We start from the raw sequence: 18,164 nt of genomic DNA on the forward strand, positions 1-18,164 counted from the left end.
GTCAGACTCTGGCCTGTATGTCTGATTTTGGGTTCATTAAATCCTGTGCTGCTATCAGTGACTTTATAAAAGCAACACAAAAACCTATTTTTTTTATATCAGACTATAATTAACAAAAGACTGCTCTTGGATTCCGCTCAAGGTTTAAAGTTCACTGGCTAAAGGAATAATCCTCAATGCTCTGAACCTAATACTTAACTTCCTGGATGTCAAAACGGTGACTTCTTGTGATAAGAGAATGACTGTGTGCCAGCAGAACAGGCAGACCAGTAAAACAAAGTTACTGAAAATATTCATGTGTGTGTGTGTTTTTGGGCGATTGTTCAGGTGGGATAAATGTGACAAATGCAGCTGTCATAGAGATCAGAACAGGCTGTATTTCAGATGCAGCCTGTCATTAACCTCGCCACACAGGCAGGACACGGTTACTGGCTACAGACTGTGTATGAAACACCGCTGGTTGAGGTGTAATGCATCCCCATTTAGTCTGCACATTTCCTGCTTCAATGTCCAGAACGCCTGAACAATATTTATCTTTTATAGCTCATGTGATAAGACTTATCTAACACAGAAAGCTCTATGAGTGCAATTATAGCCATTGCTCTTAGGATGTTGTATAAGAAGCTTAGTGCTTTTTAAAATGGGCTTTTAGGGACAGCCTCAGACCTTGCACTAGTGTGGGTTTTTGTGTTTGGAAAGAAATCATTTAAATGCTCACGTAAAATATCCCCGAATGAACAAAGAGGTCTGCACAGTAACAGTGGCTTAAAGTGGATGATTTTAGAGGACACCTGTGGATTTAACTAGCCCATTCATTTCATTGTGAACTCTCTTGGTTCTGCTTTACTCTTGTAGTAGTAGTGGATGTACAGTATAATTTTGACCAACAAACCTCTCTAGTGCAGGAGAGAGAAAGGCCGCAATTTAAATAGCGAAGGAAAGGAAAGTGAGTAAGCTCGTCAGCTCGCTATCAGTCAGCCCCAAAACGGCCCTTTAATTAAAAGCAGGAAGTAATGAACACGCTCGGGAGTCTGATTAGCAGCTAATGCCCCCTTGCTGTGAGCTGGTGTCCCTCCCCACCACCACCGTCTGCCCTTTAAAAGCTAGAAGACTGAATGGCACATAACTGTGTGTACCCTGACTCTGTAAGAGAAGCCACAAACCACAGCGGCACCCCTCTGGATTAAGAACCATAACACCTTGGGATTAGCGCATTATAACGTAACCTAAATTTCAGAATGTGTTGAGGAACAGGTTTGTACTGTGTGTTTTTGTCACTGCTTTCACTTTTCATTTAACATTGCCTGTCTTTATTGTCTCTGAATGCTTCAAATGTCTGGATGAAAAGCTCCATTGTAGGTAAAAGTCACAGATAGCTTGACATTTGCAGACTTTAGTTCAGCCTTGTGATGTGTCAATGAAGCAGTGCCACAGGCTGTTACATGAATACAATTCTTTCTCTCTCTCTCTCTCGTAGTATTATTCCGTCAGAGTCTGAATCTGAAGAGTCAGATGGATCTAGAGCGACCCACTCAGCGACATACGTGGTGACTGAAAACTCATCAAGGCGCGGGCAGTAATCCAGCCATCCAAGGCAAGCCAAACAATGTGCAAATCTCTCCAAGTCTTTTTTTTTTGTCTAGGATACAGTAATCCCATGGTCTCTGTGCAGCAGCATGAGCATGCATTTGAATATATTAAAAACTCCACAGAGAGGGTGATAAGCTGAATTTGAGCTTTTAAACCAGACTGTTATGAAGTTTTCTGTCAAAGTTTCAACCAAGGTTGTTCAAAGAGTTTCCCTGCAGGGCTCTAAGAGGTCTGACAACAGGTTATATTTGGCATGTCTAGTTAATTCTGTCAGGCACGTATGAGGGGGCAGTCAGAAATAGGGGCATCATGTGTACACATGTACTGGGGCACCACTGACTACTATAAGGTGGTAAGGGGGGAAACTGAAAAATAAAAAACAAATAAATAAAACAGAATAAAATAAAATATCCTTAATCCAGATTTATTTCAATCAACAACATAACATTTAACTGGATGGTCTAATCCTCAAACAAGTTTCATCTAAAGTAAGACTAGTAGTAGTAATAGTAGCTGTCTCTGATGTCGGCCTACTAGCAACAGTATCATTGCTACTACTGTTAGTACAGGTAGTAGCAGCACTACACTTTCTAAAAGCTCTGAAAATGGAGACATTGCAGTGTCTGTGTCCTGCTGAAAGCTGGAGTGGAAAGTAAGTAAAAACTGCTGTGATGATATGAACAGTGTAGAACTGCAGTCTGGGGTGGGGCTTTACGTAGGGGTCTGTCAGACAGCGGCCATTTGTCTTCAGTCTGTCACATTCAGCGGACGTGGACACATCTCTGTGCTTGTTGTAACACTGAAGCTTCTTCAGAGTCTTCCCACTCCGGAACCACACTGAAATCTGACACTACGCTGTTTGGATACGTCTTGGCTCATTTGCATACGGACAGTGATTGGATGTTTACCGAGGGCTCAGGGTGTGTGTATGTATGAGCGGTCAGGCAGACGCGAGGGAAAGCTAATCAAAAGCGCCCCTTCTTGTCGGATTTTGTCAGCTCGTAATATATTAATTTTGTGATGTGTATATGAACATGTGCTTTCTCAACTTCTAAAAGACATTTATTTCAGGGGGCGCTGCCCGCTCTTGCACCTGCCTAGAACCGGCCCCGATCAGAAAGAGTTTCTGGGTTTTACTGCAATGATCTACTGGGAATTGTAAGTGAGCGCGAGGACGTTTAGGGTCGCCTTACCTTCCAGAAGTTGTCAACCTTGCCGTAGACCAGTGACTGGTTCTGCCTCTTGATGTCATCAATGTGCTTGATGTCGCTGGCGTTGAGGTGCTGCTCCACCACAAAGCCCAAGAAACTGTTGTCTGGGGTGTGAGCTGCAACAGAAAGAAAAGAAAAACAGCTTTTACAGGTCGGCGATCACTTCTTTTGCAGTACAATGATAAATGGCTTCAAGCATTGATAGCCATGTTTGACCTCCATTTATGCATCACTGAGGCCAACACTAAAATGCCTGAAATAAATCTCACACACGTCTGCTTTTCCGAGTTAATAAAATTCCCCTTAAAATCCCTTTTTCTGCACAGATCATAATCTGTCTCCAGAGAGAGACAAAAACAGTTGCACAATAAGGTTTTTTTTTTTTTTTTTTTTTTTTTTTTGCTCCCTCTGTTCCTTGCTGTCCAGAGATGTCTCGTTACTATGGGAACCGGGAGACGAGCAGGTCAAGTGTGGAACCCGGAGCTGGCAGCGCTTTACCTCACTGCCATCTGCCTTGTAAAACAAATGTGAAGACAAGTACGAGGACAGAAAGAATTCTGTCAAAAATGAAATGATAGGATTTAGAATAAAGGGAGGAGATGAGAGGAAAGCGCAGTTTGCCAGCACTTCTGGAAGAGAATGAAACAGAGCTGTGGTTTGTACTGGAGCCCCGGGGAGCTGCTGTGGTCATGAACCTCGGTTTTTACCACAACCTTATTACTACAGAGGCAAATTGAGGTCAGTCAGTCAGGGGAGATGGAATTCACTCCAGTAAATAAGGGAAGGGCTGAGTGAGATCACCAGCTGCAAATGAAGCCACCTACCAGCACACAGACAAGTGGACCGACAACATGTTATGTAATGTGAAGGGATGAATCACAGAGAGATGACAGGGTGTCAAAATTTAGCAGTTTCATAAATGAGGTAGAACTGTTTTTGTCAGGGTGTTGGCCTGAATGTGGCATTTGTTTTAAACAAAAAGCCAGTGTTCGCTTGCATCTCTGCAGACAGCTCACATATTGGCTTTGGTGTAATACCTTCAGGCAAATATAAAGAAGAAACACAGGTCAGGAAATGTGTTGTGCAGTGCAAACAAGCCTCAGCAATAACTGAACAATAACAAAAATATGCATGCTTTTATAACATAATTCATGTCACAACAGACACATTGTCATTGCACTACCTCTGAAAACACACTCACACAGAGGAATATTTACCCCCTGAGTACTGTTAGTTAGAGGACAGGAATGTGGGAGTAGCTGTTATGAAGATAACAGCAGAACAGTGTGAGGCGTCTGTGTGTGGGCAACTGTTCCCATAACATACCTGCTAGCTGATAACACTAACAAGAACAATATAGCTCTGATGGATAAAGTGTCTGTGACTGTAAGAAACTAAGAGGTAGAGGGGGGGTCCAGGGCACTAAAAACAGCCAGCCCCAACACTCATGTACCAAACTAACTATGTAAACATGACAGGTTGTTAATTAGTGTTCAGCCCTCTTGATGCTTTTGGCAACAGATGCCTCTTCTCCCACTAGAGCCGCCACTCAAAATGTCACTCGGCTTGCCACAGCGTCATTCGCTGTTAGCTAACAAACAGTCTGGGAGGACAGCGTTGCCGGAGAAGCAGCAGCTTTGTCGCTCCTGACAAACTTGAATAGTGAACTGAACAGTGTGCGGACAAATTTACTTTGTAAGGAAGCCTGGACTCTCACTGTTCGGTTGATAAGTCAATATTTGTACAACCCAAAGGTGAAGACGTGTCGGTAAGACTCTTAAAGAGTGACAGTGTCTTCTCTCATCAAAACGGTGTATAAATAGTCTTGTTTCTTTAAAGATGACTATCTACTATTTATTTTACAACTTACAACACCTGAAATCTGAGCAAAACCTGCTCATTTGATTCATTTTTTTTCTTAGAAACTACTAGAAAAAGTCATAATACCGGTCTATTGATCCCACTAAGATAAAAAGGGACACTCCATTGAGTGGGTGTGCCAGCGATATCAATCACATCTTTAAAGGCACCATCAGCCCGGCACATCTCAGGGTCAATTACATAGCTGGCCAATGTTCAAAGATAAATACAATCTGCTGCTACGTTCGACCTCTGACCAGCATTAATCATTGTTTCTGTGATGGTCCTGAGCATTCAGAAGGAGAGATACACTAAGGGGGAAAAAGTGCCGGACCACACCGCCAAACTTCCTGCTCCTGGTCTCTTCTCTCTTAGTGTTAAATTATTAATTAAATCGAGCTTTTTTTCGAAATGCAATTGAGCTAAATTTAAGTCATGGCACACACTCTGGAATCTCCCTCAGGCTATTGATCTAACTGCAGAACATGCAGTTGGCTGTTGATCTGGCCCTTCCTCCATATTCACTACGCATCTCACTGAAAGAAGTGAAACACCAGCCAATGTTATATGAACGTGAATATGAAGGACTCAACGAAGCCCTTCATAAATACAATCACAGCTGAAAGAACTTGAACATGCACACAAGAACGTGTACACCTCTGCTGATTACGAATGACTCATGCCAGGACGCAGTGCCAACTTAACTGAAACACGCAGCCCATCCCGGTTCAAAGTGTACACTAGAAAACACTCCCTGCTATCCCGACTGTGAAATAGATTAATGAGGTCAATTTGGCTCAGACTTGTCTTATTGACCAGAGGCCACACACACACTCCCAATTCCCCCAACCAATGATTTATGGGGCACGGCCTAATCGTAACAAATGGACCAATCTAAACCTAGAATACATTACCTGTCTGTTGTTACATCTAAATTTGATAGGGGAGGTGGACTAATATACCAAGAGAACATGTGGACATCACACACACTGCAATATGCAAAGAAGAAACATGATATAGTTCAGCGTTCTCTGAGGCGTTCACCTAATACCCCATTAGTGTAGCAGGGTTCACATACTATTCTGCAGTGTGTAGGTAAGGTGTTGCGCAGCACAATGCAGAGTGGAAAAATAACCCCATGTCATTCTTGTCTCTTGTGCCTGGAAGTGATGCCGTTCTGTGGTTTTAACACTCGCCGTGCACTTGTTTCAACCGCGATATCATCTAACCCAGCGACTACTAACTGGATTTAGTGCAAAAGCCACAGTGTGTTATGAGAAAGACATCCCCTATTCAGCGGACAAAGGGGCTATTCACGTACGGTGGCATTCTGGATAGCCCCGGGCTTCACCTCGCGGACGGGGATTGTAGGGCTAACATTTCACTTTCTCTTAGCTATGGGGAAAAGGTCAGTACCCCGGAGGGTTGGCTCTCCTTCTCCTTCCCAGAGAGCGCTCGTCTGCTGGGCTGCCATCGCTCATTCACTACCTGTAGGAACGATGCAGCCATAAAACCTCTACGTCCCACATGCGTAATCACAGAGAAATGGAGATCTGCTTGACCTCTTACTTACTAATCTGCTCGATGATATGCCTGATGATATTCCATTAGCAACCACCACGGTGGATTTTCCAGAGTATCTTTTAGGCCTCTTTCCAACAAAAACATCGCATTTATAGTTTAACCGGAACCACAAGCAGCCAAAGGTGCTGAACATTTACTTTGCAAATAGCAGTTTGGCAAATTTATTTAAATAGAGCAGGGAGCCTAGAGTGGTAAAGCTGAAGCAGTGCTTCATCAGTGTTTGGTAAATCAGGCATGATGTTTGTTTTAGATAAGCTAAAACAAACATTTTTTAGGCCATAATTGCATAAAATGGCAAGTGATGGCATGTCAGCTTGCATCGTGATGGTGACTTACGGAACATGGTGTTGAATTGCTGTGGGTTGAGGTTCCACTTCCCCCATGGTGTCTTGTGACCTTTGGACTGGGCGTAGTGGGCGTGGTTGAACTCTGGTTCTGTCCCAAAGGAGTCCAGCACCCGCAACATGCACCTGCACCGAAAGACAAAGTAAGGTAAATAAATAATGATAAATAAAGATAATAATAGAGTCATTTGCTTTGCTTGCAGGAAATACACCAAACAAAAGACATTTTCCTTAAAACCTCAGGAATAAATCCTCAGAGATAAGAAGGGTCTACCCTTTGGAGGTGTGAGACAACATCATGGCTGTCTCAAAGGTCACAACACAACACCGATTTAATTAGACCACAACCAGGGGAGGGAATCATAAACTGCTGACCTTTAACACAACACTCCGCATTTGCTAACCCATATTGTTACTCAGCCCTGTTTTCTAGACACAAGTTTGACTCTGCCTCCTCCTCTGCTAGCCTAACTTTTTGTTAAGAAGGCAAAGGCTCTGCTGCCAGCTTTATTGGCTCTTCTGTGCTGTTTTTATTTGGGGTAAATTATCACTGTGATGAGAAGCAGCCAGGTGTAAGCAGGCCTGGGAGCCAGGCGTACACACTCCGACATCTGCACCTTCTCTTTCAGTGATCGTCTCCCCGCCTTCCCAAACGCTGCGCAGCTGGCTGTGTGAACTGTGAAAGGCCCTGGGAGAGCGAGAGGAGCTCGGAAACACACTCACCATGAGGAAACTTTCAACTGAAAGCAGCAACACAACAACAAAAACGGCAACAACAGCACTTGCCCACATGTCGCTCTAGAGAAAAACAAGCCTCATCTGTCCCTGGTAGATGCATCCTAAACAGATGGGGAAACCATAATATGATGTAAATATGGCTGCACTAAAGCCTGTGAGTTGTGGGCGTCGTAATGTGGCACGAACTCAAGAAGTACGCACTTGGTGACACTTGCTGCGTTATTTGGATGAAGCTGGGCTGAGTGGGGAGTGTTTTTTTTTTTTTTTTATAAATAGTACAATATCAGTAATTCTCCCAGAGTGGTCCCAGTTGTATAATATATAACAATAGCTGCGATGATCTCCTATTTAAAAATATGAATAAGTAATGTGGCCACCACAGGAAGCAGTGATATCACACAGGAATGATCTTATATGAATATTCCTGTTACATGTCTGGTTTACCTGAAGCTAAACACAACAGCTGGAACTACCAGAAAAAGTGTAAGCATGAACACCAGCTTCCGCATTTAACTCTGTAAAGTACATGCAAACACACTAACACACGCTGTTCTGCCAGCCGAAGTATTCGTCATCATAGAACCGGAGAAACGAGCAGTGCCACACACATACCTCTGTAATTGAGATACTGTGGTATTTGCATTTGTGTCGGAGCAACAATCGGGGCAAATTAGGAAGTGACAAATGAAAAACAGAGGACAGGAAAATGAAGAGGCAAAATGACGAAATTAAACTTTCAACAAATTTTCATTTCTGCTTTATTGTCACCACAAATCTGGCATGTTAGTCCAGAGTGTGTCTTTGTGTATGTCAGGGGAAGACTGAAGTGGTTTCGTAAGGGCCACACAGTAAAAAAATCACATTCAATAGAAGACAGGATAAAGTAAAAGACAGTGGCAGAAGGTACACAGGGAAAATGATTGGGTTACTCTTACTGAAGGACTTGAAAAATGTCTCCAACTAGCACTACGGGTCATCTTTTATAAAGTGTACAAGGACTTTAAGTGCTTCAACATAAGAGTTCAATATAATGGTGAGAGAAATAATGCTGAAAACAGCATCTGTACATCACATTAACCTGAGGCTGATTCAAGTTCCTTGGGATACAAAGACAGCGGATGTGGTTTAAAGTGTTATGCCGCAGACAAACAAAACCTGGTGACAAGCAGGAGGAACCGCGGGGCCATTAGTGCTTCCAGACTTATTGTTCCTTCTCTTTTCCTGTCAGTCGCAGTTGATGGGAGCTTTTTCAAAACAAACCAGGAGGCCTAATCTACAGTCCTCAGCGGAGCACTCGGACACAAAATGGACTCAGTCGGTGACAACATCGTGAACAGCAGTCGCTCCTGGGGCCTTTTGGGAAATGGTGGTAATGTATGAGTAGAAAATAGACTCATTGTTCCAACAAGTGCCCAACAAACCTCAATGCCCCTGTGCCCATGTGAAACACACTGCTGGCTTCTCTAGCAGATAACATGACCATATGAGGCGCCTTGTTCAATCAATAACTTGCAAACAGACTTCAAACTTTGCTTAAAGCAGGAAGTGATCAAAGATGCGTGGGCAGAGGTTTCAAAGACATGGTGCATGCTCAGCAGGTTACTAAATACCAGTAGCCACCAGTTGGAAAAGCAGCCTCTACAACTGTCAGCAAGATGAACACGAGTACACAAAACTTGGTGTGTACCTAGCACAAAGGCTTAACAGTGACTGTGAGCTGATGGAATATTCAAATGCATGCAAAACATAAATGCACTCACTGGTAGTGGACCCAGGAAGGTCCCAGCGTCTTCTTAAACTGGGTGAGGCCCACAATGTCGATGTATATGAGCTCCACCACCTTATCACCCTGGGTGGGGCAGCTGGATTTGTTCCCCATGACCTTGCGCATGATCCTGTGGAGAAAAGTCTGGATTTAAAACCAGTCAAAATGTCTGTCGCTATCTTTTTTTTTTTTTTGCAGGAATTTGTGTTTTTATTCAAAACAGACCCTGAGAACAGCATAAGCCGACCACAAGGACAGATAAATGGGTTTAGTCTGAGCATAACAACTGACTGTTCCTTTGCAATTTATAGCGTTTAGGTGCACATTTTTTAAACATTTACCACTAGGTTAAACCTTGATTCAGAATGCACTTGTGCCAATACTCAGCCTCTTTGCTACTGACTCTTTGAGCTCAGCCAGGGATGCAGAGATGCGGACGTCATGGCCCAGCAGGTACAGCGTAGTAATGAGATCACTCCACTGGACCAACTCGCCTAGCGGGCCGCCGCTGAAGGCGTTCTCTGCTATCTTGAAGCCAGACTCCTTGGTCAGCAGGCCCAAGTGAACCAGGATCTGATGGAAGGAATATTTATACAGACAGATAAAGAGTTTAGTTGTAAAAAAACTGGGACTTCCTTAAAGCAGTTCTACTTTTTCTCTTAGGTGAAGAGTGCACCTGCTGAGAAAAATGCATACATCTCCAATAAAATATGAACAACACACACACACACACAAAGGATGGCTTTCAGTTGCTGCGGGGAACACTGTGTTCCACAGCAGGGGAGGAAAGTAATAGCCGGTTTTGTTTGAAGTGACCGACACATTTTTCATTGTTGACAGCCAGCCCCAGTCCCAGAGCACACTAGTCAAGGATTAATATGTGCGGATTAATATCCAAAAGGGATTAGCAGCTGAAATAAAGAACGGGCTTTGAAGGTATTGGGAGAAAATGTTCTTTGTTTAATTATAGATGGAGCAGGTTCAACAGAGGAAGATAATGATAGGTGGATACCTCAAGTAGATGCATACATGTGGGAAAGTTCTTTGCTAACAGGGATGCTGCTCTGCATCAGCACCAAAGTATCATGGGAACACGATGTGAATTATTCACAAAGCCAGGCGAAAGTGGGAAGTACATTATTCAGAGGTGGGAGCAGCTAGCAGCTTGGGACACAATGGAATATCCATGTCAGGTCCTTCTCACCAACGTTTCTTCTGCAAGCAGAAGTGGGGCAGCTTACGAGTATGAAGAGATGTGTGTGAATTGTGAAGGTAAAGTTATCTCAAAGAGGGGTCAGAGAAGACAATAACAACAATAGATCCCTGAAATAACTACAAAAACAACAGTGCTTGGTCCTCAAACAAAACCAAAACTACAGAAGCCCTGACACTTCCCTCCTAATAGTATGTCACACTAACCTTCTTCCTTCGCCGCTTGGCCAGGTTCTGCTTGGCAGCCAGCGAGCGAATGGCGCTGACCCATGGCTCAGCCATGCGTTTGATCCTCAGCATCATCCAGCGGAACTCCTCCCGCTGTGACATCACCCGGTAAAGCTCCTCGAAACTGGTCCGGATCTCCGCCTGCACGCACACACACAGAGTTTACACAACTGTAAGTCTATAAAAGATCTGATAATGCTCCTTAGCATTAAGGTACATTTACAAAGCTGCACATGTAGGTCAGCACACATACAGTGTGTCCTTTCAGCAGAGTGTTAGAGATGTGGGGAGTGAGCTACTTCTTTGAAAATCAAATCTAATCTGAAGTCACAGTGACATTATGTTCAGTTTGTAATCCTGTTGCGTGCTGTATTATCTTACACATTTCTTTTTCCTTGCTGCTGCTTTTATCCTCCTTTCTGCTCCTGCCATGACATAATCCCTAAGCAATCTTTTAAAATTTTATCTAATCCAATACAGAGTGGAAATATTGACTTCCTGGCTGCCAAAAGCGCCATTTTTTTCTTGCAGTGGGAGCTCAAGCCAAACATTGCTTGGTTACGATTAAAAAGGTTTATCCAAACTAACTAAATCTTATCTCACCACCTTGGATTGGCAGATAGATTAAACAGATAGGGGAAGAAAGGCAAAGCAGGGCTGCAAATGGATGGGTGGATGACTGAACGTTGAATATAGGATTCAATGTGTTGCACACGTTAGTCTCTGTTGATTGTGTGTAGGTGCAAAAAAAGCAAAAGAGAAGTTATGCAAAACACCAAACTACATGTTGCAATTATAAACCCTGTGTTGTAAGATGGGAAGTCAAACCAACGTTCAAAACATAGAAATGAAACTGAGGCTACTATTCACTGAATGTCCAACTCATCATTTTAGATATCGAAACTCAAGGACACAAAAAAATCCTGAGTAGAAGAAAAGCAGTGGATGAGACAGAGCCAGTGAGAGAGAGACGGAGAGGAGAACCCACAGCGCCATTACCAGCTGCTAAGGTGGATGAAACAAGGCAGTAGCACAGCATTAGCATCCCTCATCACGACAGGAAATCACTTCCGCAGACTGAACCTATTAAAATCTGAGCCTGAATTAAAATCTCTAAAGCCTGTCAAATGGCGTCTCCTCACCACGGAGGGCTCAGCGCTGTTGATGCATCCACAGAGGTGGGATGAAGAGTGCTTAATATTGATTCAGAGGGAAGGGGGTGAGACTTTGTGAGGCGGGCGATACCTTGGGCAAGGCTGGCAGCATTACTGAAGCACAAGAGGGAATCTTTTATTACTGCCACAGTGTTTGAGATTTTTCTTAAGGTCCCGTAACATAATATGTTGACACTGTGTCTCAGCCTGCTTGTTCATTTAGTTGGAAATAAGCTCTCACCCATTTTCTACATTTTATTTCTAAATGTTCCACTAATTGGCTGTGATAGATTTGTATGTTCTGTGGTGTTGGACAGGACAGTGCAGTGGGATTTAAGACTCAGGTTTAGAATGTATGCTATTGGGAAAACACACACACGCATCTCTATGAATAAATACACACCAAACTGTGAAATGTATTCAATCTGTAAAACCAGCTGCAACATCTTCTGCTTTAGGTGGTTCTATCTAAAAGGAGCAGCTGAAGTACTTGAAGCAAACACTGTGTTTGCAGTTACAGTTAACAGGAGCTGCGTCTCTCACCTGCCCCCTCCTGTCGGTTTCCTCACGCAGGGTCTTCATCCTCCAGGGCAGACGAGGACACCAGTTCTCCACCTATCGAATGAGCCGGAAACAGTGATAAGGTTCACTGACATTTTATTGTGAGATTAGACTTATTGTCTAAATGATACACATAATTGTATGCACATTTTAATTAGCACTGTTCACCAGTTTATTATAGAAGGCTCCAGATGTAAATGAGCCCAGCTGTTGTTTTCTGGAAAATCAAATGCAGTTGGCAGAGCGCACATAAGATCATATATGTTTGATCAACCTGATGTCTGCGCATTCCTCGGACCTACAAGGAAGTATTAGTACTAATCTGTGACCTCAATCACATTTTTTACATTCCCTGCAAGCAGACGGCTCAACAGAAGTAAAGCTATAGAAAAGTAGTCAACTGCATCATACAACAAAATGTTTATCTCTCCTATCTCATAGTTTTAGTCTGTCAGATGTTACACCTCAGCATATCCGTATAAAGTCACACACTGTGACTACATCTGATATAAAACCAGTTCCCGTCTCAGCCTTCCTCCTCTTTTAAGCATGTAAAACATACAGAGAGTTGTTAGGGGAAGTCATGTGTGTGTTGTGCCTATTTAAGCATTTTTTTCCCCTGTGGCTACCAAAGACAATGACACTGTGTTTAGTCCACTTCTCAAAACCACAACACACTGTGCCAGTTGAGCCCTGACCTTCTGCTGCTGACATCCATCACGATATGTTGCCCTCAGAGGTTTGCCTGTCCGCAAGGTTAAAGCTGCGGCCGACACGTATGAATTATACATGGGAAAAAGGGGTTTGTGTATTTGACACACACAAACACACTGATGGACTGAGAGACTGATCGCAGCTGCTTCTAGATGGAAAATACATGTATATTGCCATGGCAACAGTGCAATCACAGGAATGAAGCTGAGGGCTTTTAGATTAGCACGATTGAAATAGAGAAAAAGAGAATTAATCGAACAGAGCGCAGAGAAGAAGAGGTTTCTCTCATTCTAATGGATTTTACTGTTGTCCATCTTCTATTTCCATACAGGCTTTATGCGCTCCATCAGAATGACTGCAATGCTTTCAGCTCATATACAATATTCATAACAGGCCGCTGACCAATGAAATGTTACAATGTTTTCTAAGAAACAAGGACGAGATCTATTCATCAAAATAGTCATCATCAATCTGCGGAGGATCTTTGAAATTATAGATCAAAGAATCTCATTAGTTGTCCACTTAATCAGTGGGGAGAAATGTGCAAAAACAAATGTTTGTCTGAAGAAATAAAAACAAAAGGCAAATATTACAACCTTTCTCTCCAACTTAATTAACAACAAGATTAATTTCCCCACTACAAATGAACACCTGGGCATGTTTGGACAAAGATAAATCCTACAAGGTCTAAAAGCATCCCCATCTGTACGTTAGTACTTGTCAATAATGAATGGTTCCTCACCGTAGTGGTCTGGCAGCTATGTAGATGCTGTGTGGCAAAGTCACTCCACGTCTACCCTTGCAGGCTGAAAACTCATCCCTTCCACTGAATCATCTCTTTCTCCCACACCGTCCTCTTCAACATACACTAATTTGCTCTCATAATAAAATGAAATCCCCTTTAACTCCCTCTTTTGCACTTTTTTTAGCACCTATTTTTTAAGTGATCCTCCTCCAGTTACAGGAATGTTGTCAGGGTGGGAGAATTCATTATTCTGGAATGTAGCGGTTGCATCTGAGAATATTTGTTTATCATAGACAATGGATATAAACTAATTCCGGACTCACCTCACTGAGGTAGATGAAGAAGGAGCAAGTGGACCCATCCACGCCGTAGTTGGAATAGCAGCTATCAGAGCGCCACATCTCCTTCATCCACTGAGAGAGAAGAAAAGAAACTTTAATGTCATAGAAATATGTGAGCTTGCTTTACTCTTGACACCTGTCATTTTCACTCTAATAAATGTGTCCTGATGAGGAGGAGAAGGCTGCTCCTCCATGTTCTCTCCTCTGATTTGATCCCTGCCAGGCAGAGCTCTGTGGCACCGTCATTAATGCGGAAGTGGAAAGGCTGCTAAGCTAAGATGTAGACTGACAGCTATCCTGCTCAGTTTATAGGCTTGAATACATCATGCATGCTGACTTGTAGTAACCTAAGGGAGAAACACACAAGGAAACATCGACTATTCAAACTTGGCAGGGGGGCCTTTGGAGGATGAATGCATGGAGGTTGGATCATTTTGTTTAAAACAGAGAAAATAGATTCATCAGACTGCTGCTGATTGAATGTTGATGTTGACAACAGCTATGTGTGTGTCTATGTGTAGAGAAGCTTTGGCATCGCCCCACGCCCAGTTAGAAACACTGACAGTATCAGTGGAGGATCCGGACTGGCTGAGCAGATGGTGTGTATGATACAGCCCTATCAGCTTCAGGGACACACACAGAATAATTGAGAAACTGGACTCAAATTGTGCACAGGGGTAGAGTGTGAGAAGCTACCTAGAACCACATTGTCCACGACATTTTCGTTGTTTTCGCTTGCATTGTCAGTCAGATCCTGTAGGCTTCAGGTTATGATGTCATCCCTGCAAGCAGTTCTGTATTTTACATGTCTGTGTGTCTTCTATGTGTGATTCACCTTGAGCTTGCCCTCGCAGTGGGGGAAACCATCCAAAGGCGGCAGCTCACACTTCTCCTGGGCTCCATTTAGAAGGTCTAGAGGAAGACAGAGAAGATCAATAAGGTCAAGTCCAAGTCAGCTCTGAAATTCTCGTACTGTCTGCACCTTAAACTGGATGCATCATTCTATACTGAAGACAAAGTAGATTCAAACACGCTGGAAAGAGCTAACTGACCTATTTAAGTTAAGTTAATCATCTTATTAGGACAAAAAGCACCAAGACAAAGAGTGATTCGTCTCGTCAATGGTATTTAGTTTCCATTCAGAGGTGGAGCCGATTAGTGACATGTTGTGATATTGACACAAGAGTCTCTCCACATGGCTGCTCATATTAGGAACTTCCTCATGCCATTTTAATGACACATTTCAACTGAATTGAAAGAACGCAGCTGCAAAAACAGCAAGAACCTGTACAGAGTTCAGTTTAAAAAACAGCAGCCACACCCAGAGGGTTACCTGCATAATTCCTGTCACACATTTTTAAAGTCATCTTAGATCTACTATCTCTCAGATGCATTATGTTAGGAAGAGTGTGGACTGACAGATGGGGACTGCCCATTAGTCTGAGGTCAGGGATGACTGTCAGCCAGCAGGAGCACCTTTAGCTCCATAACAACAACAAAAACAAAAAGAGATCAAGATAAAGAAGCGTAAAATGATTTTTTAATTTATATTATTTATTGTATAGTTAAATAAAAAGAATAAATAAATCACACAAATGCAGCTCTACTCTGATATCTCTTCCTCACACTGCTTTTAAGCCACTTTAGGATTAACTTGCACGTTCTGCACGCAAGCTACTCTGTCATATAATCTTTTTTTTTTTTTTTTTTTTTTTGATATCGCCAACCAGGGACGTCATCACCAGTGACCTTTACTGCAAGGATATAAATAATGCATAACAGGAGTCTATGTGGAGAATAGATAAAAGCCTCGAGGCAAACACCAGACTGTTGTAATGACTGTGTGGTGGTATTTTAGGAGGAGGAAAAGGTGGAGGACGTGTGCGCTTATGAAGCTAATAAGCAGCTCCAGCAGTGGGTCAGGCGTCACGTCTGTCGGTGTGAATGGAAGAGGAGGCTCCGACATCGTGTTCATCTGCGCTGACAAACTGCTGCGATAAACAGATATTCTCCTCTCTCTCTAGATCAGTGTGAAAAACATGGTGCGCTGACAGACTCTGTCTTGTGTGCTCTGTCGTGTACATTAGGGGAAATAGGAGATAAAAGAGAGATGATGACATGTCAAGAGCACCGCAACTGAAAACCTAGATGGTTTCGATGTAAAACTACCCACACAAGTTTCCATCAACTGTTTCAGGGGGGGTTTTGAGCTGTAGCCCAACATCCTGCTGCAAAAATTTGCAAACTCTAATGTTTATACTCCACACTTTTTTTCTATTATTTTTAATCAAGGAAACCCAACAATCCCAGTGACTAATGCTAAGAAAGAGGGAAGCTCCTGATAGTCAGAATGTCACAGGACACAGTGCACAATATGTGTTTCTGTTTCTATGTGCAGCAACAACAGGGAGATAAAAGCATTTTTTATGACTGAAAACCAGAAAAGGCCAATCCTACCTCTAAACTATGTGCACATAAACACAACATACTCTCCTGCAAACAGAGACATGAATTGTACTTGTTTACAGGCTCAAGCTGAGGTTTTCTAGCTGTGGGCCTCCCTGAGGGAGAGCTGTAATGTTGCAGGGGAAGGCATAATGAGAGACGAATGCCAACAATGAGTTATTGTACTATATACTGCAATTAATTGTATTGGTTCTGTTGTCCAGCTTCTAATCGTGGCCAAAGGTTATAGCTGCGGCAATCATTGATAAGCTTATAGAGGCAATGCATACTGACAATACCAAAATATTTTTTCAACGTAAAATATTTTCTAATTGCTGCCATTTTACCAGCCATCCAACTAAACAAACAACCCTGGAAGCAGCCTGTCATTCTCTGCCCTGTCATCCAGCCAGTCGGCCAGCGAGCGCCACCAGGCAAATCTTCTCCTAGCTTTAATCAAGCAGAAGAAGCTGCTGCCAAGGAGGAGATAAATATAGCTCCCTTCATAATCAAACACAAGAGAGGTGTTGCTGTTTCAAAGGGAGCCATGTCCTCATTATTCACCTCCATCACACCAAGCAAATTTAGACAAAATGTCTTGGTCCACTATTTTTTCCACAAGAATTTTTCACTGCTGCGTGTTGAGGTGAAAAGGATGGTTAAAGTAAGAGCCTTCTGGCAGAGCATCAAGGGGAATTAGTGAAGCATTTACTTTCCAAGAAAAAATGTCAGCCAGCTGCACATTACTGTCTGACCAAAGGAGGATGTGAGGTGTGACTGACACACATGTCAGCCATCACACAACACCTCAGCCTGGTGTGGCAAACAAAATCTATAACAACATTTTACAAGATGGTTTCAATAACAATAAAATGAAACAGGTTAATTTGTACCAGACTGGAAATAAAAAGGCAAAAAATAATAAGGTAAAAGACACAATAAGTAGTGATTAAATGTACTTGGAACCAGAGGCTGAAAACAGATGAGATCACTCAAACTCGCATGAGATGTCCAAGAGCCTCTCACAGTACTGAGGTCACCATTAGCCAGCTCCCAGCACAGTGTTGGCCATCTGATAGCCCTTAAATAGCCTCATCTCTGAACAATATGTGAATTACACACACACAGGTTTTTTCCCTCTCTGTCCTTGTATGTGTTTGTCCAAGTTCATGAGGTAATCTGACATTTGACAACTCCAGAAATGGATTGAAGACATCTGGTTTATGTTATTTTCTTTCTTGTATACTTCAATGTTTTTTTTTTCCACCACATCTCTTACGCATTGATTTTTTTCCTCAGGCACGCTAAACTAAAATCCACCACTCTAATAACATGAAATGTGCCAAGGGTTCTCCTCAATGACACAATTTGGTCAGTGGGAACTAGGCATGGGACGTTTCGGGAAAAAAATCTTAGAGGACATGCACATCAAGCAATAACGACTTCCTCTGGTGACTTTTGGAGACTGACGTGAAAGCACGTATCGTTCAGCAGTTACTGTCCTCAACGAGCAGCGATTGTGACCGTGAGCTCCTCCCCCACTCCAAAGCACTCACAGGCGCTCAATTATGCAAGTTATGCAATGATGTCATTTAGTGGGACCGCCAATAGCTACTTTTCTTACTGAGCAGTTGGCAACACTGGAGCATCTCTCTGAAGCACTAACACAGGC

At 42.8% G+C, this 18,164-nt stretch overlaps 1 protein-coding gene across 3 annotated transcripts in view; it reads right to left on the minus strand.

The window, feature by feature from the left end:
• mgat5 (alpha-1,6-mannosylglycoprotein 6-beta-N-acetylglucosaminyltransferase) overlaps positions 1-18,164 on the minus strand; it is a 45,171-nt gene that overhangs the window by 11,099 nt on the left and 15,908 nt on the right. For all 3 annotated transcript variants that reach the window (XM_028400103.1, XM_028400101.1, XM_028400102.1), the window contains 8 exons: positions 14,883-14,959; positions 14,030-14,119; positions 12,230-12,301; positions 10,512-10,673; positions 9,496-9,665; positions 9,088-9,222; positions 6,582-6,715; positions 2,784-2,917 (listed from right to left, as the gene is read on the minus strand). In XM_028400103.1, the coding sequence (XP_028255904.1) occupies positions 2,784-2,917; positions 6,582-6,715; positions 9,088-9,222; positions 9,496-9,665; positions 10,512-10,673; positions 12,230-12,301; positions 14,030-14,119; positions 14,883-14,959 (974 nt within the window). The remainder of the gene's footprint in view (positions 1-2,783; positions 2,918-6,581; positions 6,716-9,087; positions 9,223-9,495; positions 9,666-10,511; positions 10,674-12,229; positions 12,302-14,029; positions 14,120-14,882; positions 14,960-18,164) is intronic.

This window comes from Parambassis ranga, chromosome 2 (assembly GCF_900634625.1).
Source record: "Parambassis ranga chromosome 2, fParRan2.1, whole genome shotgun sequence".
NCBI classification, from domain to species: domain Eukaryota; kingdom Metazoa; phylum Chordata; class Actinopteri; family Ambassidae; genus Parambassis; species Parambassis ranga.